Source organism: Meles meles, chromosome 2, assembly GCF_922984935.1.
Source record: "Meles meles chromosome 2, mMelMel3.1 paternal haplotype, whole genome shotgun sequence".
NCBI lineage: Eukaryota > Metazoa > Chordata > Mammalia > Carnivora > Mustelidae > Meles > Meles meles.
The window spans coordinates 210170547-210193286 of record NC_060067.1 but is presented as its reverse complement, the minus strand read 5'-3'; the positions used below and the strand labels follow the sequence as shown (position 1 = coordinate 210193286).

The 22740-nt window shown below is 49.8% G+C and overlaps 1 protein-coding gene across 11 annotated transcripts; it reads right to left on the bottom strand.

The window, feature by feature from the left end:
- Nucleotides 1-35: 35 nt before the first annotated feature.
- On the bottom strand, nt 36-20778 carry LOC123931508 (zinc finger protein 14-like). Of its 11 annotated transcripts, none has more exons than XM_045988768.1 (9): nt 20665-20774; nt 13061-13159; nt 12524-12533; nt 11047-11116; nt 10173-10329; nt 9486-9612; nt 8728-8823; nt 7865-7947; nt 36-2324 (listed from the first exon to the last, which is right to left on the bottom strand). In XM_045988768.1, exons 5-9 carry the CDS (start codon nt 10275-10277, stop codon nt 993-995), a joined length of 1743 nt encoding a protein of 580 aa, XP_045844724.1. In that variant the 5' UTR covers nt 10278-10329; nt 11047-11116; nt 12524-12533; nt 13061-13159; nt 20665-20774; the 3' UTR covers nt 36-992. The 11 variants fall into 11 exon arrangements, with proteins under 11 accessions (XP_045844724.1, XP_045844684.1, XP_045844704.1 ...); XM_045988728.1 differs by lacking the exon at nt 20665-20774 and adding an exon at nt 17586-19168 and having other exon boundaries at nt 13061-17536; XM_045988748.1 differs by lacking the exon at nt 12524-12533.
- Nucleotides 20779-22740: the final 1962 nt, after the last annotated feature.

The following is a 22740-nucleotide window of genomic DNA, read 5'->3' as shown; positions in this document are numbered from 1 at the left end:
AATAACGTCATTCTAAAATGAAAACAAATGCAGAATTCAGTCACAAACTATCACTCTTTAATTCATCGTTATGATCTACACACATGGTTAACAATATGTAGTAATGACACATCATCTTGTGTTGTTTTTTGGTTAATATTTAGTTACTTTCTAGCTGAATCCAGTAATTATTGCTGTGAAAAAATAGGCCTGACCAACATAACGTATTTTTTAGCAACAACTTTGCTTCATATGCAGTTCTACGTACTAGTCCCTTAAGAAAAAAAAAAAAAACCATTGCTTCTTGTCATAAAATTCGGCATTTAGAATTCCCAGATGATGTCACAATCCTACATATGTTTCTTACATTTTTATAATAGGCCATTAAGCAAAAAATATAAATTAATGTCTAAACTGTGTGGTTAGACATTCTTGATAGATGTTTTTCCTAGTCAGGGATTTCTGATGCAAACTCTAAACTTTCATCAGATTTTAGCAATGGCATATATACAGTGTGAGAAATTGCAAGTTGACTAAGGAATTAAAAATCACTGAAGACTTCCATTCATCCACTATTCTACAGAGTGTGAAACTTCACATGCCTACAATAGTTTTTCTACTAGTAAAGGGTTTTTTTCCATGCATATTACAATGAGTAAGCTCCAGCATCAATTTTTCTGTTTTTCTCCTTGAGCAACCTCATTCTGTAAAGATTTTCCTGTGTAATTTCCCATTCTAGGGAGATTAGATTATCATTCAGACTGAATTTTCTTGTACACTCTACAACCACAGATCAGCTAATGTCTCTTCCTCCTTGATGTTAAATACAGGGTTCCTCCAAATGGAGTTCACTCATGTTGTGTAAGGATAAATTTAAAATGAAGGCATTTCCATAATGAATATGGCCATAAATTTCCCCCACTTATGAGTTCTCGGATTTGTTTTAGATTAGAGCTGTGGCTGAAGGCTCTTCCATATTTTTCAGTAGATTTCGAGTGAGTTCTCTCCTGTCTTCAAAGGCAAGAGCTCGTAACAAAGGCTTTTCCACAGAGAGGACATTTATATGGGTTCTCTCCAGTATGAGTTCTCTCAAGTTCTTTAGAGCTTTCAACAAAGGCTTTTCCACATAAAGGACATTTGTATGGGCTCTCTCCACTATGAGTTCTCTCATGTTCTCTAAGATTAGAGCTTGTAACAAAGGCTTTTCCACATAAAGGACATTTATATGGTTTCTCTCCAGTGTGGGTTCTCTCATGTTTTCTAAGACAAGAGCTTGTAACAAAGCCTTTCCCACAAAGAGGACACTTATATGGTTTCTCTCCAGTGTGAGTTCTCTCATGTTCTCGAAGACAAGAACTCGTAACAAAGGCTTTTCCACACAGATGACATTTATAAGGTTTCTCTCCAGTATGAGTTCTCTCATGTTCTCGAAGATTAGAGCTTGTAACAAAGGCTTTTTCACATAGAGGACATTTATACGGTTTCTCTCCAGTGTGAGTTCTCTCATGCTCTCTAAGATTAGAGCTTGTAACAAAGGCTTTTCCACAAAGAAGACATTTATATGGTTTCTCTCCAGTGTGGGTTCTCTCATGTTTTTTAAGACAAGAGCTTGTAATAAAGGCTTTTCCACAAAGACGACATTTATACGGTTTCTCGCCAGTGTGAGTTCTCTCATGTTGTCTAAAACAAGAGCTTTGAACAAAGGCTTTTCCACATAGATGACATTTATATGGTTTCTCTCCAGTGTGAGTTCTCTCGTGTTCTCTAAGATTAGAGCTTGTAACAAAGGCTTTTCCACAAAGAAGACATTTATATGGTTTCTCTCCAGTGTGAGTTCTCTCGTGTTGTTTAAGATAAGAACTTTGAACAAAGGCTTTCCCACACAGATGACATTCATAAGGCTTCTGTCCAGAATGAATATGCTTATGTCTAGTTAAAGATGAAAAATACCTGAAGTGACTCCCACACTGATTACAGACAAATGGATTCTCTCCTGTGTGAGTTATCTTATGGGAACGAAGATGTGAGTTTCGACTGAAGTTTTTCCCACACTCATCACATTTATAGGGTTTCTCTCCTGTGTGAATTCTCTGGTGTATGCAAAGCTTCCTTCTATTATGGAAGCATTTATCACATTGATTACATTTATAAGGTTTTGCTTCCATGAAAGTTTTCTGATGTCTATAAAGGTCGCTTCTATGACCGAAATGTTTTCCACACTCGCTCCATTTATAGGGTCTCTGTCCAGTGTGAGTTAGGACATGTTGAGTCAATGTGTAGGTCTGACTGAAAACTTCATCATACCCAATATGTTCAAAGGGGTTTTCTCCTGGTTGGTATTTTGGCTGTTGGGAAAGAGATGAGACTGTTATAGGATCTCTCAGATGTATTTATCCACTCAGTTCTCTGAATATGAATTCAGGTCTATATAAATTCTAGGCCGGCCATTCAGTGATAATCTCCAATTAAAATCTTCCCCAGGTTACTTACATGCACATGGGGGTATTCAACTCCACATGTACAAACATTTTTACTGTTGTATACTGTGTGGATGGAGGTTTCTGGGGTTTGTCCTGCATAACCTTCCACCCTAACCCGCACGAACGCAGGCAGGCTCAACAATGTTGTGTGTGAGACTCGTGCAGCATGAGTGACCTCGGGAGTCTCGTTAGTGGCCCTCAGCTGGCCTCCAGGTCAGAACGGGCCCTTCTGGTCTGGACGCCAAGAGCCGCAAGTCTTGCCTCCCATCCCCTCCTGCTCCAGGCTGGGCTGGGCCCCCGGAACAGACCCCAGGACAGAGGCAAATACACACAGCCCGAGCTCCTGGAAAAGGCAGAGACGTGATAACACGAAATGCAGCTCACTCCAAACTGCACGGAGGCAGACAAATGTTTAACTCCAGACCCCGCCATCTGCCCTAGAACTATGGCCCCTGTGGGGATGGGAAGTCCCTCCTGAGGGGAGGACGCTCTGCCCAGGCCTCTCCTTCAGGACTGCAGCCGGGCTGTCTCCATGGGACTTCGTCAGCCTCCAAGGCTGGATGTTCTAAGTCCCTGAGCAGATGTGACTCGGCCTTGTTCTCCTTTACTGCTTACTCCTGCCCTCATCTGTGTGTGGATCTCCCTTTTCCTCTTTCAGTTTCTAATAAGATTTTTACAGTATCAATGCAGTGGTTTTTCACACTTTGGAACGGAGAGTTCAGCTGCCCTGAATCTTTTATGTGGAACATAACTGGTGTAGTCGGCAGGACTCGTGACATACCCTTTCTGAGGAAACCTCCACGCTGATGTAGATATTCCTGAGTGGGAGGACCCTCAGTTCTGCTCACTAGCAAAAGAATGGTCTGAGCAGGTCTGTCTTTGTGAACACGGACGGTAATTAAAGTCAGCTGAACCACCGCCACTCAAGACGCTTCAGGAACTGTAACTGGGACAGCTGATGTGTCTGTCATTCCCAGCTCGCTGGGGATGGCGTCTACTAATAGCATACACACAAAGGATCACATCGTGATAAGTACCAGGAGGAAAAACTAAAATTAGAAAAGGAGCAGATTTACAATCTAGAATATCTGTGTATCAACACCAGACTTCTGTTCTTTCTTACCAATCCATACCCATCAGCATGTGGCCAGAAAACCGGCCATATGGATGGCCAGGTAGAAATAAAAGTGAGAAGAGGGACACTATGAAAGTGCAAGTAGCTATGGCTTCTGCTGGTTGTGAGTGGGGCCCTGACCCCTGGGATGGCGACATCTGGGATGACGATGAGAGGGGTACGGACTGCAGTCATGGTGAAAATCAGGCTCTCAGACGGAGCCACCTTAAGCAGCAGGGGCATCACCCAGCAAGCGTGAGAAGAGATACTTTTGAGGACTCTGAGAAAAGAATTCCTCCCAAAGAGATGTTCCAAGTACAAAATGCCGCACTAAACAGTCTTAAAAGAGGTGGATTCTGAACACACTGCAACAGCCAAGGCAATTTCAGAGATTGTACCCGAAGACAGACGGGAGTGAGGGAAACAACTCTGTATCCAGAGAAGTAGGAGATATATAAAAAAGATGCAAGGAACAGGAATGTAGGTTTTGTTGAAGGGAAAAGAAGGTAAATTTTGTCCTGGATGGGACTGGCTGTTTGGAGAAAAATGGCTTGGGACAAAACAGGGATGCAAAGTAAGGTCGTAGAAGGTTTCTGCAGGGAGATCTTTGGAATTTTAAGTATGGTAAGGCCAGAATAAGTAAATGAGCGGATTTTAAAAGTACATGGTGAAGATTAAAATTCTGGTTTTCTCTCTGTTCAAACGACAGTTTCTCTAATTATTGGTTTGTACTTGCTAAGATGTAAATAGTTGTTTTCTTTCTATCTCTCCAGAAGAAAGTTTCTATATTTTGTCCTTATCAGGTCCTAAAGGACCTGTAATCCATTTAGGCATGTGCTTTAAAACTTTCTAGGGTTTTAACAAACTTCCCAAGATTTCAACTGCAGATGAAGTCTTTTTGACCAACAAGTACGTTTCACTCAGTGTGTTAAGTTACGTGGAAAGCAATGTCAAACAAATGACGTTCAGTCTTAGGTTATGTTGCCTGGGTAAATGCCATGAGTATTCTAGAGATCATGTGCGACCCCTAAAGGTTTGACAGAGGTCAAATAAGCCCATGTTATCTCAGCTGCAACCTATCACCAACAGGTGGCACCAAATAACGGCTCATTCAGTGTCACAAAGTCTTCATGGGTAATGCTAAGGCAGCTTTCAAGGTCTCTGGTAACCTGGACCTTTGACGTTTTGCTTGAATGGTAAATTGGGATTAAATCTGTTGCAAGTCTACGTGTTTTCCAAACAGGATCAAGTACTAAAGCACTGATTACTGGAACAGGCTTGCACTTTTGACTTCTCATTGAAGAGAACTTAAGGATATTTGACTCTTTTGAGCTTAACTGATTCATAAATTTTCCATCCAAAGAATTCTGGTGTGACAGATTCACAACTGGTTACTACTCAGCGTTTATTGAAGATGCCTATGGAAAGACACTTGGCAATGTGCCCAAACACTACAATTACTGTTTCCGTACAGATGCTCAGCATGCTTGCCTCCACAGAGCAGACCTTCAGCAAAGCAGCTACCTCACGAGCCCTACCGTGGCAGACGTAGTTGAGCCTGTGACAGACACCGGACTAGCCCAAGAGGCGCACAAGAAAAGCAGACACTTGGGAAGGCAGGCCACTCACAGGTGGGTGCAGGACTGTGGGATGCCCACCACTCGGGATGCCGTAAATGAAACCGTATTAAAGTATCCAACTTATCGGATTTGGCAAAAGCAAGAAATTCCACAACAGTACAAAGGGCCAATGTGGCAGCAAAGACTCTCTGCCCAAATTTGGCAAATGGATTCTGTGGGGCCGTTACCTTGCTTCCGAGGCTGTCAATGCATTTGTGGGGCAGTGATTCCACACTGGGTACTATGCTGGGTATTCAAAAGTCGGCCCATTTGCCCACGCCACCCACAAGAAAACTATCGGGGCGCCTGGGTGGTGGCTCAGTAGTTAAGCAGCTGCCTGCAGCTCAGGTCATGACCCCAGGGTCCTGGGATCAAGCCGTGCACTGGGCTCTCTGTTCAGCAGGGAGCCTGCTTCTCCCTCTCCCACTCCCCTGGCTTGTGTTCTCTCTCTAGCTGCATCTCTCTGTGTCACATAATAAAATCTATTAAAAAAAAAAAAAAAACTATCAAAACCTTAGAGACTGTTCCACTATGATATACGTACTCAAATCCACAATAACGGCTCCCACTTGACAACTAATTCATAAAAGCTTTTGTCCCCTCCTATGACATTGAATGGATTTATCATAATTACCCTACTACCCTCAGGCAGTTGAATTGATGACACTGATAAACAGATTATTTAAACAACAATTTAAAAAATTAAGGGTGGGGACACCTGGGTGGCTCGGTTGGTTAAGCCACTGCCTTCGGCTCACGTCATGATCCCAGGGAGCTGGGATCGAGCCCCACATCAGGCTCCTTGCTCAGCGGGGAGCCTGCTTCTATGTCTCTGCCGGCCTCTCTGCCTACTGGTGCTCTCTGACGAATAAATAAATAAAATCTTTTTTTAAAAAAATTAAGCGTGGCTCTTTATCAAAATGGAAGTTATACCTAATGGAGGCTTTAAAAATCCTCAACAGACCTACTAGGTCTGTATGCCTCAATAGACCTACTAGGCAAAATGAGACTGACTCCTTTAGGGCAGATGAAGGCCTCTAACGTACAAATAAGCCATATGCCAAAACTCTTCTAGCCACTATTAATATGCTAGAATATACAGACGCTAAATTACCTTACAAAGCCACCTGCCAATGCTCTCCCTTCTGCTGAAGTGACTGCTCAAGGAGGGGACACTACAGTAACACTCCTGGGCTCTGATGATAAAACATCATCACGTTTGGGCTCTGTGCTGTCCCGTCACCTGGGCTCCAGCTGAGGCTATCTTCACCAAACCAGGACAACCACTAACGTTGCCCTGCTGGGCCCACTGTTTTTTCCACACAGGACTCGCCTGCTGGCGACATGACAGACACCGAGAGTTACTCCCAGACACGTATCAGCCGTCTTCTTCCCCTCACTGAACAAACTTGTCAAGAAAACTGTAATTTCACTATAGGACTAACAGCCATCACCTTGTCCAATGACGGTGAGTATACATACGTAAAACTGAAAAAGCACACACCCAATGACGTCAGTTTTAAATGAGAATCTGTGCTTGCGACAGTGCTGTTTCCACTACCACCTGTTAATTAACCCAGTCAGTACTTCCCCTAGCTGTTGGCCTGGTTACCCTGTTGAGGAGGGTTCCTAACCGATGCTGTGTGCATCGTCACGTTCACCGTACTATCTATATGTTGCCGGACTTGTGGATACATCAGAAGTGCCTTGCAGCTACATACAGTATCAGAACATGCACAACTCAAGGACCAAATGTACCATATGGATGGAGGTTTCTGGGATTTGTCCTGCATAACCTTCCACCCCAACCCGCACGAACGCAGGCAGGCTCAACAATGTTGTGTGTGAGACTCGTGCAGCATGAGTGACCTCGGGAGTCTCGTTAGTGGCCCTCAGCTGGCCTCCAGGTCAGAACGGGCCCTTCTGGTCTGGACGCCAAGAGCCGCAAGTCTTGTCTCCCGTCCCCTCCTGCTCCAGGCTGGGCTGGGCCCCCGGAACGGACCCCAGGACAGAGGCAAACACACACAGCCTGAGTTCCTGGAAAGGGCAGAGACGTGGTAACACAAAATGCAGCTCACTCCAAACTGCACGGAGGCAGACAAATGTTTAACTCCAGACCCCGTCATCTGCCCTACAACTACGGCCCCTGTGGGGATGGGAAGTCCCTCCTGAGGGGAGGACGCTCTGCCCAGGCCTCTCCTTCGGGACTGCAGCGGGGCTGTCTCCACGGGGCTTCGCTAGCCGCCGAGGCTGGATGTTCCAAGTCCCCGAGTAAATGTGACTCGGCCTTGTTCTCCTTTACTGCTTACTCCTGCCCTCATCTGTGTGGGGATCTCCCTTTTCTTCTTTAGGTTCCTATTAGATTTTTACAAAATCAATGCAGTGTTTCTTCCCCTTTGAAGTGGAGAGTTCAGCTGCCGTGAATCTTTTGTTATAAAACACCTCGGTAGCATCTTCACTGGAGAGTTGAGTGGTTTTGAAGACATCATGTTTCGTGCAAATAAACCATGTCTACAAAACTATCCTTTTGTGAGAGCCGTTACTGTTTAAATCCAGGCCAATTTCCTCCCCAAACTAAATTTTTGACCATATTCCCTGACAATACGTGATTAACTTATCCGACTCCCAGGTCTGCAACACGGACAGGCACGGTCTGTCCTCAGGAGACTTACTATTATGCTGCAGTCAGATGGGTCCTCCTTGAAGATATCTTGCATAGATATTGTTTCTTCCTTTTTATAGCTGTTTTCTAAGCCTGAAATAATTGAAGACAGGAAGAGATGAACCTAAGAAGTATCTTGAGTAGAGAATTAAAGTGTTGAAAACACACAAGACCCATGTGTGTTTCCAACAGTGACCACTGCACGACCACGTAACATGAAACTGAGGACAATCCTGGTGAATAAACATACACACTTCAGAATAATATCAACTAGAAAAAAAACTCAAAACATGGAGGACATTGCAAAATGGATAGAAGTGAGTTGGGGAAATCAGAGAGGGAGACAAACCATGAGAGACTGTGGACTCTGAGAGACAAACTGAGGGTTTTGGAGGGGAGGGGGGTTGGGCGTTGGGTGACCCGGGTGGTGGGTATCAAGGAGGGCACAGACTGCATGGAGCATAAACAATGAATCTTGGAACATACACATACACACACACACACACACACACACTCTCTAAGTTAAAAAAAATCTCAAAAAAGAAAAATAAATAATGATGGGCTATTGCAGAAAACATGAGTGGAAATCATTACCAAAAAAAAAAAAAAAAAAAAAAAGGAGCGAGAGAGAGAGAAAATCATGACAAAGACCACAAGGTGAAATTTCACCTCCTATGAAGACAGGAACATTCCTTATCTGAGGTCAAATTCAAGTACAGAGCAGTAAGGACAGGGCCTGAGGACTGCGGCAGGCTCCTTGGCCACTCGGTCTTCTGAAGCTCTCATTCGCTCAAGCAAATGTGCACGACATCAGTGAGATCCTGCTCACTCACTCGCTAGACTTTTCGCACAGAGCCCGTGTCCCCAGCTCACCTGGATTCCAGCCTTGGGCAAATCCTCTGTCTTCCCTCCACAGCTCCCCTCCTTGCTCCCACTGGGAAATCACATCTGCTTGGAAGAACTGACAGCCTAGATCAACAGGAGAATGGTACATGAATTTATGGAAGGACCGTGTGCGCCCTGCACAACAGCCCAGAGAACAGCGCCTTCAACACTGGAAACATCGACAATGGTTCTCAGCCTGACCCTGCACCCCGGTCAGTCAAGACCGCTGCTTGCGGTCAAGACCCTAGCTCAAAGGGGTGCAGAACGCTCTGCGTGTACATCCAGAAAGAATGAAATGAATGTTCTCACAGGGCGGCTACCATTATTTCCAAAGGAAGACAATAACACACGCTCCACTAGAATACACCGTGGCCTTTTATGCAGAAAGTGGTACAAGATGTTTGGTTTTCAGCTGTGCTCAAACTTCACCACAGCGCCCAGAGCAGAAAATATGTAAGATATTGATTTATTCATCCAAAAACTATTCACTGTATTCCCAGCATTGTTCTGGGTCTTGGAGAAAGTGCAGTAGAAAGACACACAATTTGAGCCAAGAAGACTACATTCAAATTATTATGTAACATACCTGACAAAATAATTTACAAATTTCATCAAGTCAGAACAGAAGGGCCACAGAGGAGTAAGAATTAGGGCAGAGAGCCGCTGGATTGTGTGGAAGCGGCCCTGCCTACAGGTTTATCAATCAACAGATGAATATGCGAACGGACAGAGGGCAGCGGACTCACCCACGGACACCAGGTGAGTGATATTCTCCAGCATCACATCAATGTACAGCTTCCTCTGCGACCTGTCCATCAGGGTCCACTCCTCCTGGGTTAAGTCTATGGCTACATCTTTGAAGGTCACGGACTCCTAGAACATCACAGACAGTGTGTTTCAGCAGGCCCGTGCTCAGTAATGCACAGGAGACAACTGTCGACGGGACACTGACGGCAAAAGGGGAGCGGTGTGGACAGGAGGTCAAACTCCATGTGTGGCTCAAATCCCACGTGCTCCCATGCTGATCTGCCTGTGCCTTCCTGACACACTGAGAAACAGATACATACAGTAAGCACAGATCGACTTCGTGATCACAGATCTCGATATGAGATCACCCAGTGATTTCCAATAAACTGGTGATTCTGACTAGCTGGTTGGCGATGATCACCTCCATTGAACAGCACTGCGGGGTGCCTGGCTGGCTCAGTGGGAAGCACATGTGACTCTTGATCCCGGGGTCAGGCATGCGAGCCCCGGGCTCACAGAGATCGCAGGAAGGACAACTGTATACAGGCTGGGGCTGCGATTTCTACTGAGCTGAGGTGCAAACGCTTCTCTCACCACCAACAAGGGCCACACGACCTATCGGTCCGTTCCCTACGAACAGGCAGAGACGCATGAAGCCAGGCCCACCACAGACATATAAAACTCACTTGGTCTTTAGAAGAGATCAGAGCAGACAGTATCGTGAGGGGCTCCTGGGGCTGCTCCTCTGGAGGGTGGCCCCACAGGGAAGCCTCTGGCAGCGAGCTCTCCATCCTCAACAGCAGCTGTCCGCGGATCGGTTCTCTGTGGAGTAATCCTGTTTTTCTGTTCAAAGGCAACAGAATCCTCTCAATTAGTTCCGGTCTCTCTTGGTCCTTCAAAAATTGTTTCAGGATTTTACATTTTATTCTAATTTCTACACATACTCTGCCAAATGCACAGCTAATTTTTTAAAACTACTCCCCAGGCACTGTTTTCAGATTTCCAATTTTAACAAAGTTTAATCACAAAGAGGGAAAGTGAGTGAAAGAGAGAAGGGTAGTACAGAGGATTTTAGTCATCTTTGGAAGCTTCCAAACTTCAAGTATATGTTAACCAAACTTTGTAAGTTTAAAATTGAGCGGATAAAATGATTTCTTCTTTCTTCTCTTACACAGACGTTTCTTGAGATCTCTGGAAAACAGCGGGAACACCTGTCCCCTCTGGCACCGACTGTGCCCCTCACCACGTTCCTAGCACTAAGGAGTACACCATTTCCCAACTAAGACCGCACAATGCATAAGAAAAGAAAATCCTGCCCATCTGTCTTCTGCAAGGACACCGTGAACGGAGGATGAGATACATCCGTGTGAATGTGGGGAAGGAGACGACTTCCTGATTGATCCCTGACCAAACGCAAGTATCCGTGGGTCCTGAGAACAGTTAAATAGGGCCCAGATCCCCAATCACAGCCCGATGCGCTGAGAAGTCTCAGGCCAAGAGAAGCCTTCCCATCCATGGGCAGCAGAGCTTCCTTCCAGAGAAAGATCCATCTCTACTCACCTGCAGTCGCATTCTCAAGAATTCCGCCACCCCTCGCCTCCTCTGGAGCTCCAGTCACAGAGAGTACAAGCTGAGCAAGGAAAGAGAAGCCAAGAGACTCCAGTCTTACCCGCCATTCCCAGACACCCTGATCGTGAACCCCGGAGACCCCTCATGCAACCCCGACTCCCCCTACAAGAGCATGCCACGGGCCCTCACAGCACTGGGGGGCTCTCACATCTGCCTGGAGCAAACGTGAGAAGGCTTTGGCTACCACTGCTAGTAAGTAAAATATGAATATTCTTTTCTATTTTCAGACAAGGGAGTGAATATCACTCAATGTATAAGTTAACCAGCAAGTTCTTTTTTTGTTTTTTGAAGGTTTTTTTTTAAAGATTTTATTTTAGAGAGAAAAACAGCAGGACCAGGAGGGACAGAGAGAGACCACCCCATGTTGAACATGGAACCCGACCCAGGGCTCGATCCCAGGACTGTGAGATCAGGATCTAGCCAGAAACCAACTGCACCACCCAGGCACCCCACAGACAAGGAAATGAAAATCAGTGAGTTTATAAATTAACCAGCAAGTTTTTCATGGGGTTATTAATTCCTTTCTTGATCCCCAAACCTAAAAGACCCTGACTTAGAAAATGTAGAATGCAGGCATCGTATGAGGAAATTTATTTGTTCAATCTAACATTTTAGTAAAGTTGTACCTGTAATACTGTCCTACATTAATCAACAGCACAAACAATACTTTAGCATTTCACAAATCTTATATTTAAAAATATTGTAAACTTGGGGCGCCTGGGTGGCTAAGTGGGTTAAGCCTCTGCCTGCAGCTCAGTCATGATCTCAGGGTCCTGGGATCCAGTCCCGCATTGGGCTCTCTGCTTAGCAGGGAGCCTGCCTCCCCCCGCCTCTGCCTGCCTCTCTGCCTACTTGTGATCTCTCTCTGTCAAAAAAAAAAAAAAAATTGGGGCGCCTGCGTGGCTCAGCTCAGTAGGTTAAGCATCTGCCTTCTTCGGCTCAGGATATGATGCCAGGGTCCTGGGATCGAGCCCCCTATCAGGTTCCCTGCTCCTTGGGGAGCCTGCTTCTCCCTCTGCCTCTATGTGCATGTCTGTCTCTATCTCTCATGAATAAGTAAAATCTTTTTTTAAAAAGTCTCTTATAGAAATAAAAAACATAAAAATATTGTAAACTTTATGGGGCGCCTGGGTGGCTCCGTCGGTTAAGCATCTGCCTTCTGCTCAGGTCATGATCCCAGGGTCCTGGGATCGAGCCCCAGGTCGGGCTCCCTGCTCAGTGGGGAGTCTGCTTCTGCCTCTGCCTCTCCCCCCGCTTCTGCTTTCTCTCAAATAAATAAATAAATTCTTTTTTAAAAATAAATAAACAAGTTTTGGCAAACTGAATTCTTACCAAAATTTTGTTAGTACTTAACTGTATTTCATGGAACAATGATATTATATCACAAACAAAAGTAGACTTAACTCACCTCCTTATACCTAGACTCCAAAAAATAAGGAAGACAAAATAAAAGTTTAATAAATATGACTCTCTGCTTGGAAATTTACATATAGTCCTCAAGGCTTACAAAGACTGCTGGCTACAGACTGAGTGCCCCCGCCCCTCCGCCCCACACAAATCCACTCCTCAAAGCCCAGCTACCCAACGCAGTGGCGCCTGGAGGTGGTTTAGAGGTAGTCATGACAGCAGGCCCCCCAGGAAGGAACGGAGGACATTACTAGAGGGACACACCAGAGCTCTCTGCCACACTGGGACTCAGTGAGCGCCAGGCTTCTCCAAGCCCAGAACTCGGCCGTCACCAAGGCCCCAATCTGCTGACACCTTGGTCTTGGGAGTTTCCAGACTCCAGAATAAAATAAATGTGTGCTTTTACACGAGCTGTAAGCCACCTCGTCTGAGGCCTTTGTTACCAGCAGCCCAGAATGACTAGAACACGAACTTCTGGAACAAATGACACGAACGTTGTTTGCTATTCCAGAAAGCTTTAGTAGTGTGACAAACTTACACGGCTAAAGACTGACACAGCTAGCACTCGAAGTGGTCTCCTTCCCCAACTCCGATTTCTGCACACGGTCCTCTTCGGGGGTACAAGCCACCCCCAGGTCTGGGCAGGAACGCGTGTCAGATCGTGAACCAGAAACCCCTGTGGCAATCCCTGCCGGCCCTCCCTTCAGCAGCTGCTCAGAATCACTCCTCCTACCTGCGGGCCCCTGTAGTCTACCAGCCCTTAATCCCATCACCTCTACTGCCCACTTTGATCCCCAGGTACCCCCTTCCACATGCATCCACGGCAAAATAATGCAGTTTTGTTCCAAATGCGCAAGCAAGCCCTGTCCAGTGCCTGCTTACGTGGCTTGTGCTCTGAAATATCGGAGATTGAGACTCCCACTTGGTTAGTTCTGCCTCACCTCCCTGATCCAGCCATTTCTTCCACCTGGTTAATGACCAACACCCAGTAACAGACAATAGTCTTATTTCTCAAAATCCAAACATTCAAATACACAGTCTTTTTTTCACACCAGTAACTAATTCTCTGGCAGCGACCGGGTGTCCTGACACTCTCTTCCTGGAGTCCACTTCAGATCCCACAAAGCCCCCCTCTACTCCAGATGTCAGCCCAGCCACAAACGTAGCGCTGGCCGACTCACACTTCTGCGGGGCGGACCGCAGGCTCAGGAGTTCCCACAACCCCCAACTGAGGTTTGATAATTTTCTAGAATGGCTCTAGAATCTAGGAAAAACTTCACTTGGGCTTACTGGTCTGTTATAAAGGACAAAAATGAGTCGTCAGATGAAGAGGTACATGGGGGAGGTCCCAGAGGGTCCCCAGTGCATTATCCCTGTCTGAGGTGGGGTGCATTACCGTCCAGCAGGTGGAGGCTTTCACCAACCTGGAGAGTCTCCAAACCTGGCTGGCTAAGAGTTTCTAGAGTTCAACCTCCAGCAAGCTCTCCCATCCCAGAGGCCACCAGGTGGGCTGCTATCATCTACAAGCACAAATTTATTCTTAACACTCTCCAGCTTCAATTTCTTTCACGCTTCCTCACTGGCCCTCTCCTGCCTGCTGCCCCAGCCCGTCCACCCGGCTCCCCTGACTGCCGTCTGCTCCCAGTTCCTGGGGCACAAAAGGTTTTGCTTGTCTCAGCAATTTTACACAACTTCTGTTCCCATGAAAATACAAGTCTCTCAAATTACTCATACCTCCATGAACATTCCTAAGACTTTGCACAAATAAATTTTTTTAAAGATTTTATTTATTCATTTTGGGGGGGGGTGAGGGGAGAGCACAAGCAGAGGGAAAAGCAGGTTCCCCACTGAGCAGGGAACCCAACACGGGACTCGATCCCAGGACCCCAGGATCATGACTTGAGTCAAAGGCAGACGCTTAACCAACTGAGCTACCCAGGTGCCCCTGCTCAAAGAAATTAACTAAAATATCTGTATTTTACACAAGCGTTTTCCTAAAGGATATAACATCCTTTAGGATTATGTACACAGCTTTTTAAATTTCTTTAAATTATCTTTCCTAAATTAGCCTTTAAACAGCACACAGTCTGACAATCTATCCTTCTTATTCTCTAGTAGAACTACTGTCTGGCACAAGCCTTGTTCCGAGTCCCCTCCTGCACACACCTCTCTGCCGGAGAGGTCATCCCTGCCGCAAGAACACTGCAGTGTGACTTAGCGGGCAAGACCGCGGCACAGGAGAGAACCCTGGAGACTAAGCACTTCATTACCCTAAATGCTTGCTATAAAAAGAACACTCACTTTTGAGAGTTAGTATTGATTCGCTTTTATATTTGATATAAATTCACTCAAAAGAAAACAAATCATTCTTTCTGGAATCAAATGCCCGTGCCTAAATGAAAATATACTGCCTGATAATTTTTTTCATTAATAATTTATTCTTTTATATGTTAAGGTAGGTCCTAAGGCTTACCAACTTTATCGTATTATTAAAAAATATTTGAAACAAATCCTATTTATGGGAAAATCAACACTGAAAGTATAAATTATTCTTGGAACCAATAGTATTTTGAAGCACGTCAACTATTACAGTCACTAGGGTTTCAACAAAACCTGACTTGAAATGGGTGCTGGATGGTCCTTCTCTCTTCCCAGGGGCTAATGGAAGAGCAGAGTCTGCACAAAGCCTTCATGTGCCTGCATGGAGATGACCAGGAGCGGGTGCTGAGGGCAACTCCCCGGGCCCAGAAGGATACGACGTCTCTGCCCCAAGGTCTTAACTATAGGCACACCTTGCAGACAGTTTTTTACAAAGGTGTGGCGACGCAATGTTGACCAGCAGCATTTGCTCACTTTGTTATCTCTGTGTCACAGTCTGGTAATCCTCACAATGTTTCAAATAGTGTCGCTATCATATTTGTTACTGTGATCTTGATGATACTGTGTGATGTGATGTGATCTTGGTGATGCGTGTGTTTGACGACACTATTGCACTTGTTCTGGGGTGCTGTGAGCTGTGCCGGTATCAGATGGCTCACTTAATGCTGCAGGGAGCCTGGGGGCTCCGTCGATGAGGCGTCTGCCTTCAGCTTAAAATAAAAAAACCACTGTTGTGTAAGTTCTGACTGCTCCACTCAGCTGTCCCCCCTCTCCCTCTCCTTGGGCCTCTATTCCATGAGACACAACAAGATCGATCTTAGGCTGATCAATAACCCTACACTGGCCCACATCTCTCACCACATCAAAAGCTAGAAATGATTAAATGCAGTGGGAAAGGCCTCCTGTGCCCAACCGTTAGCCATGTTGTGAATACAAAGGAGTTGTTTTTGAAGGCAATTAAAGGCACTAGTCCAGTGAACACAAGAATAACAAAGTGAAGTGAAACAAACTTATCGCTGATATGGAGAAAGCCTGAGTTGTATGGACGGAACACACTCCCCTAAGCCAAAGCCTGACCCAGAACAAGGCCCGAATTCTCAGTTCTGTGAAGGCCGAGGCAGGCGGGGACTCTGCAGAGGGAAAGTCTGAAGCCTGTGGAGGTTGGCTGCTGGGACAAAGGGAAACAGCCGTCGCCCTGACACGAAGGACAAGGTGAGGCCACAGGTGCCCACGGAGATGCTGCAGCAAGTCATCCAGAAGATCCAGCTCAGAGAACTCAGGAAGGCGGCTGCACTCAACAACGGACTGCCAGTGTAGACCCAACAGCCTTCTGTCGGGAGACAATGATGTCTAGAACTTTCACACCCACAGACAAGTCAACACCCGGCTTCAAAGCTGCGAAGGACAGGCTGGGTCCCCTGTGAGGGGCTGATGCAACCGGTGACTCTGAGTGGAAGCCAGTGCCCACGTCCCATTCTGAAAATCCTAGGCTTCAGCATCCTGCTCAATCTACTCTGCCTGGGCCCTACAAATGGAACAACACGGCCTGGATGACGGTACATCTGTCTAAAACACGGTTTACTGAATACTGTAAATCACCATCAAGGAACTACTGCTCAGAAAAAACATTCCTTTCAAAATATGACTGCTCATGGACAATGCACGTGGTCACCCAAGAGCTCTGATGGAGACAGACAATGAGATTAATGTGGTTTTCATGCCTAACACAGCATCCATTCTGCAAAACGGCAGGGGAAATGCGGACACAGACATGGGCTCAAGACACAGAACTCTGATAAATTATAGGGGGGAAAAGTTTACGAGGATCTCTATAGGGAAAAAAAAAAAATCCAGAAACAGTAAAGTTCCCCCACCCCCTTTAAATTATAAGCTCAGACCGCCTGGTGGCTCAGGCGGAAGTGTCTGCCTTAAGATCTCAGGGTTCTGGAATGGAGCCCCCCCACCTGCCAACGCCATCAGGCTCCCTACTCAGTGGGGAGTCTGCTTCTCCCTCTGCCTCTGACCCTACCTCCCATCTGTGCTCTCTCATTCTCTGTCTCAAATAAATTAATAAAACCTTTTAAATAATAATAAAAAAAAACTGTAGGCACAGTTATAAATATGAAAGAGTTGAAAAAGCATTTGTTGTTAGGGAAGAAAGGTGTAGTGCTGGAAAAGCAACGATAGTGGAAACTGACAAGTGCTGCTGGCAGTCATTCATGAAGAGGACCAGGGAGACCAGTGCAGAGAAAGAAAGAGCATGTGCAAATGTCCTGAGGTGAGGCAAGCCTGAGAGGACCGTGACCTAGCAAGTGGTCTGTGCACTAGAACAGTGAGTCACAGTTACATCCTTCTAGTGACACTTAACAACTGAGGATTCTGATTTTTTTTAATATTTTATGTATTTATTTGACACAAAGAGAGAGATCACAGCAGGCAGATCACTGGGTAAGCAGTGATCATTTCAGACAACAGTAAGAGAATATCAAATCCCTGTGCTCTCCCCCGAAGACACCTACAAAAAAGCCCATGCAAAGGCAAAATTCCCATGATGATGTGAAGAAATTCATAACCTCCATCAGAAATGGTCTAAGAATAATCTCCCTTACAATGAGCACTGCTTCTGCAGGGACGCCTCTTCTCTTGCAGAAGGGATGCAAGGAAACAGACTCCTCTGTTTCCACAAACACAGTGCAGTCTGGTTTGCTCAGACACCCACCTGACGGGCTCCGTTTGTCACAGGGAGCTATGCAACCCATACTGACTCAAGAGGACTCACTCCATCTGATGTGGGGACTCCCAGGCATATACTACTACAAACCTAAACGCTGAGGGTGTGATGGAAAAGGTGTCCCCAAGGCTGGGTGGGTCACACACAGTTCTATCCCTTGACACCTACGTAAGCAGAGAGGGGACGAAGAAAAAGGGAAGGGAGAGTCCAGATGTCAAGAGTACTTGATCACCCATGGCGTAAGGTCCTGGCTCCTGAGTCAGAGTCCACCTCCCAGCAGGTCTGAGAAGGGTAAGCTGAGCCCAGGGGAATGGAGATTTGGAGATTTGGAGACTTGGAGGAGCACTGGGCCCCCCTTCTTTCTAAGGACTCCAGAGGGGCTAGTGTTCTATTGCCTAACAGAAAAATATCTTCCAAATTCTCAATTGATTTGAGCTCAAATATTAGTATTAAATTAAAGTAAAAGTTTTGAGAAAGCCATGGGGCGCCTGGGTGGCTCAGTGGGTGAAGCGCCTGCCTTCGGCTCAGGTCATGATCCTGGGGTCCCGCTCAGCGGGAAGCCTGCTTCTCCCTCTCCCACTTCCCCCCCTACGAGTGTTCTCTCTCGCTGACTCTGCTAAAAAAAAATAATAAAATCTTAATAAAAAAGATTTTTGTGTGAAAGCCAGAAGGGCGTCCTCGCTCATAACCGACTCTGGGAGGCTGTGCCCCGTGAACAGATGCGATCCGGAATCGCCCGATTCCAACCCGCGCAAGCGCCGGTGTTTCCGAAGAAGCCATGGAAGAGGAGATGCTCACTTCCATTTTCACGCCGAAGGCTACCAAGGCCGTACATGAAACTACTGAAATCTGAATCCACCCTGACTACTGCTTGTCCACGCTCACGGGACACCTCCCTACAGTGCAGGCTCGCCAGGGGCAGCTGCGCGGCGAGCGCGGACCCCGCGGAGGAGCGGGCGCCCCGGGACCTGACCTTGCACGTGGACGCGACTCCACAACTCCGCGGCGGGGAGGGCGCCCGCACCCCGGCCGCGCCGCAGCCAATGAGGAGCCACCACACTTCAAACTGCCGGTTTCCTCCAATGGACTTTTCGTTCACAGCGACCTTCCCAACTTGCCCCTTGCCTCCCGAAAACCCCGGCCTCTCCTTTGTTCCCTGCTGGCCCGAGGCCCCGGACCCGGCGCGGCCTCACACGCCCCAACGCTCCCCGCTGGGAACGGCCGGCGGCCCACTTCCCGGTTAACAATGGGGAACAATGAGCATCCGAGCCGACTGTCCTCGGATGCCGAGAAATTGGTCTTTCACTAACGAAGAGCAAAACCCACGCACTTCCGACACGGTCCCCCCCGAACGGGAACCAGACCCCGACCGCAGCATCCCCACTTCGCCACACAAAACACTCCGAGAGCCCCGCCGACCCCCGCCGCCGCCCAAAGGCCGCCCCCGCCGGGTCCCCGCGCCCCGCCGGCCCAGACAACGGGGCCGCGCTCACACCTGTCACCCCAACCGGGGCGCGTCTGCGCACGCGGGGCACGAGGCCGCGCGCCTCCCGGTCTCACCTGGAAGTGCCCCCAACAGCTCCCGGGCGCAGGGGAGCGGCGGCCGGCTCCCGCGGACACCGAGCAGCCGCCAACCGACCCGAGCTGCCAGTCGGCCGGCGCGCGCCACCGACCGTGGGGACGACCGCAAAGTCTGCGGCCGCCTCTTCCTACCTCCGGACGCACCCGGCCCCGGCCCCGCCCCACGCCGGCCGCGCCCCGGCCCCGCCCCACGCCAGCGGCGTCCCGGCTCGCCCCACGCCGGCGTCCCGGCCCCGCCCCACGCCGGCCGCGGCCTCGCTCCTCCGCCTACGTCGTGGCCCGGCTGCGCGCTCGCTCTCCCCAAGCCCCGCCCCACGCTGGCCGCGACCCCCGCCCCTCCGCCGACGTTCCGGCCCGGCTCCGCGCTCGCCTTCCCTGGGCCCCGCCCTACGCTAACATCGGCCCCACCCCTCCTCCGATGTCCCGACTGCGCTCCGCGGTCGCCCTCCCCTAGCCCCGCCCCTCCGCTGACGTCCTGTCCCCGCTCACAGCTCGCCCTCCCCGGGCCTCGCCTCACGCTGCCCGCACCCCGGACGCGGCCCCGCCCCTCCGCTGACGTCCCGTCCCGGCTTCGCGCTCGCCGACTCCAGGCTCCTCCCCACGCCGACCGCACCCCGGACCCGGCCACGCCCCTCAGCTGACGTCCCGTCCCCGCTTTCCGATTACCCTCCCCAGGCCCCGCCCCACGCCGGCCGCGTACCGGCCCCGGCCCCGCCCCGCCGCTCTGTCCCGCGTCGGCTCCGATATCGCCCTCTCCAGGCCCCGCCCCACGTTGGTCGCGCCCGCGCACTGGCCCCGTCCCACGCTGGCCACGCCACTCTCTAGCCCGGTCCCGCCATCGGACCCCACCTCCACAAGCCCCGCCCCCAGAAGGCTCCGCCCCAATTCGTAATTTCCTGGCGCCAGAACTTTTCTTGGCGCGAAGGACCCCCTGCGGTGGTGGGTGGGCGTTGGTGTTTGTGGTTCAAAGCCGCGCTCCGCCGCCGTGTCCCCGCCCGGTCCTCCCGGACGCCGCGGGCCCCGTCCCTGTCCGCGCGGAGCTCCGCGGCGCCCTAAGACGCCCCGAGGCTGGGCTCTCGGGCGCTGGGGCCGAGCCAGTGTCTGTGCGGCCGGAGTGGCTCCGAGGCCTGCACGCCCGGCCTTCCCTGCGGCCCCGCCCCGCGCCGCGTCCTCACTGGGGACGCGGGTCCCGGTTCTGCGCGCCGCCCCCCCCCCCGCAGCCCGCCGGCTCCCGGGCCGTCCCGCACCCCCAGCCCCAGCCCCGGCCCCGGGATTCTGCCCACCGCGGTCCGGTCCTCGCCGGACACCCGCCTCCCCACGGCCGTCCCCCCGCGGCCGGGTCCTGCGTGTGGCTCCCGGGCCGCCCGTCCGCAGCCTCCGCCGGCGGGGGCACGACCCCGCCCGCGGACGCCGCGTGCTGCGGGGCCCCCAGACCCGGCCCCCGGCCGTACCTGCCCGCGCGATCCCGCCGCGGAGTCAGCGGCTGGGCGGCCGGCGTCCTCGCTCCATCTCCGCGCGCCGAGTGGGCGGGGAGACGAGGCGAGCGGCCCAGCGGGAGAGCCGGGGAGACGCGAGAGAGGCCGAGCGAGGAGGAAAGTGGGAGGTGCTACGGGCTGGAGCCGCGGCCCGGGGCGAGGGCCCTGGGCGAGCCGCGGCGGCCCCGCGGGGAGGGAGGAGGGGCGGCCGCGGGAGGACGCGGGCGTCGTGCGGCTCCGAGTCTCCGCATCACTTTCCCTTTTCAGCGGCTTGTGCGGGGCCGGCGGGGAGGCCTCGGCGCTTTCCCTGCCGCGCTCCGTGTCGGAAACACTAGTGCTCGCCCGTGACGTCGCACCGTGTCGTGGGCCCCGCGGGAGCTCGGAGCTTCGTATCAGCGGCCGGGCGGGCCAGTCGGTGCGGCGTGCGGGGCCCTTCCCGCGTGCGTCCGCGCGTGACTCGGCGGCTCCGACCGACTGCGTGTTTGCTTCACGTTTCTTTGTCCTTTTTCCACACACGTTGAGGGATGGGCCGGGCTGTCCGGCCGCTCTTGCTCCGGCCCTCGGGGGGACACGTGCATCTCGTTCCCGGGTTCTGCTGAGGACGAGGCGGTCTCCCCGGGGTCTCCCCGGGGTCTCGGGGCGCGCGGCACCTCCGCGGCCCCCAGGCCGACACCAGCCTCCCGCGCGTACAGGGCAGGCTCCCCCTGGGCAGCGGCGTCCCCCGGCTCCTGAGCTGACCGAGGCAGCTCTGCAGGGGGTGGGGAACCATGGACACATGGACGCCCACTCCGGCCTTCCCGGCAGACGCCGGTGGTCGTGGGTCTCGTGCCCGCTGAGAACATTTCAAGAGACTCGGGCAGAGCCGGCCAAGTCCGCGGTTGGTCCGCGGGGACGAAGGTGCTGCCCGGCTTGACTGAGGCTTTGGCGCGTGTCTCCAGTGGGCCGGACGCCCTGTCCATTGTTTTCACTTCTCCCGTTTCCCACTAGAAAAGCTAAAATAGAGGATCTAATGGACTTGGAGAGACAGTAAGAGTGAAAGCGAGTGAACCGATTCCGCATTTTGGTAGTGGAGTTTAATTACAATACACTCCATACGTGATCCATTTTTCCTCTTCAAATGTTTTTTTCATATGGTCCAGTTGCAATGGCCTTGTTTCGGTATTTTTAGAATGGAAATAAAAATACGAAGTTGATAAACTTTCAAGAAATGATATCTAGGGGCGCCTGGGTGGCTCAGTGGGTTGAAGCCTCTGCCTTCAGCTCGGGTCATGATCCCAGGGCTGGGACCTGGGATCGAGCCCCACATCGGGCTCTCTGCTCAGTGGGGAGCCTGTTTCTCTCTCTCTTCCTGCCTCTCCAACTACTTGTGATCTCTGTCAAATTAATTAATTAAAATCTTTTAAAAAATGATATCTATGAAGTGTGCACTATGGGTGAGATATGAAAGACCCGCAGGACAAACTTCTTAGGTTCATAATATGTAAGGACTCACGGAAACTTCATTCATATCTTATTTACCATCATGCATTAGAAACTTGTTTGGGGGCAGCAAGAACTCACTTTCATAGGGTTCATGGTTTTTTGTGTTTTTTTTCCCATTTTATTTATTTTAGGGTTCATGGTTTTTGTCAGCTACGTCAAGTGAGGCACCGAAACTATCAAACTTAATGTAGGGCGCCTGCGGGCTCAGTTGGTGAGGTGTCTTCCTTTGGTTCAGGTCATGATCTCGGGGTCCTGAATCAGTCCTACCTTAGGCTCCCTGCTTGGCGAGGAGCCTATTTCTCCCTTTGCCTGCCTCTCTCCCTGCTTGTGCGCACTCTCTCGCTCTCTTTCTCTGTCAAATAAATAAAATATTTTTTAAAATTTAATGTAAAAGACTACTTGCATGGATTTTGTTTACTTGAGATCTGGTTTCCAAATGACACATTTTATGTCTAGTATAAGTCTTGTTTATATCAAGAAGGACATCTAGAACTCATGGTCCTGTATTTCTGGTGTAATCCAACTCATTCCTTGGAACGATATTAGATTACTATTTACATGTGCTTATTG

What these genes read in the sequence shown, in the direction of transcription:
- LOC123931508 (XM_045988719.1), bottom strand. Translation starts at nt 10,277, where the DNA reads ATGGAGAGCTCGCTGCCAGAGGCTTCCCTGTGGGGCCACCCTCCAGAG. An exon ending in CACTCACCTGGTGTCCGTGG is followed by an intron (nt 8,824 to 9,485) that starts GTGAGTCCGCTG and finishes CTGTTGATCTAG; the next exon opens with GCTGTCAGTTCTTCCAAGCA. An exon ending in CATCTGACTGCAGCATAATA is followed by an intron (nt 2,325 to 7,864) that starts GTAAGTCTCCTG and finishes CTTTCCCAACAG; the next exon opens with CCAAAATACCAACCAGGAGA.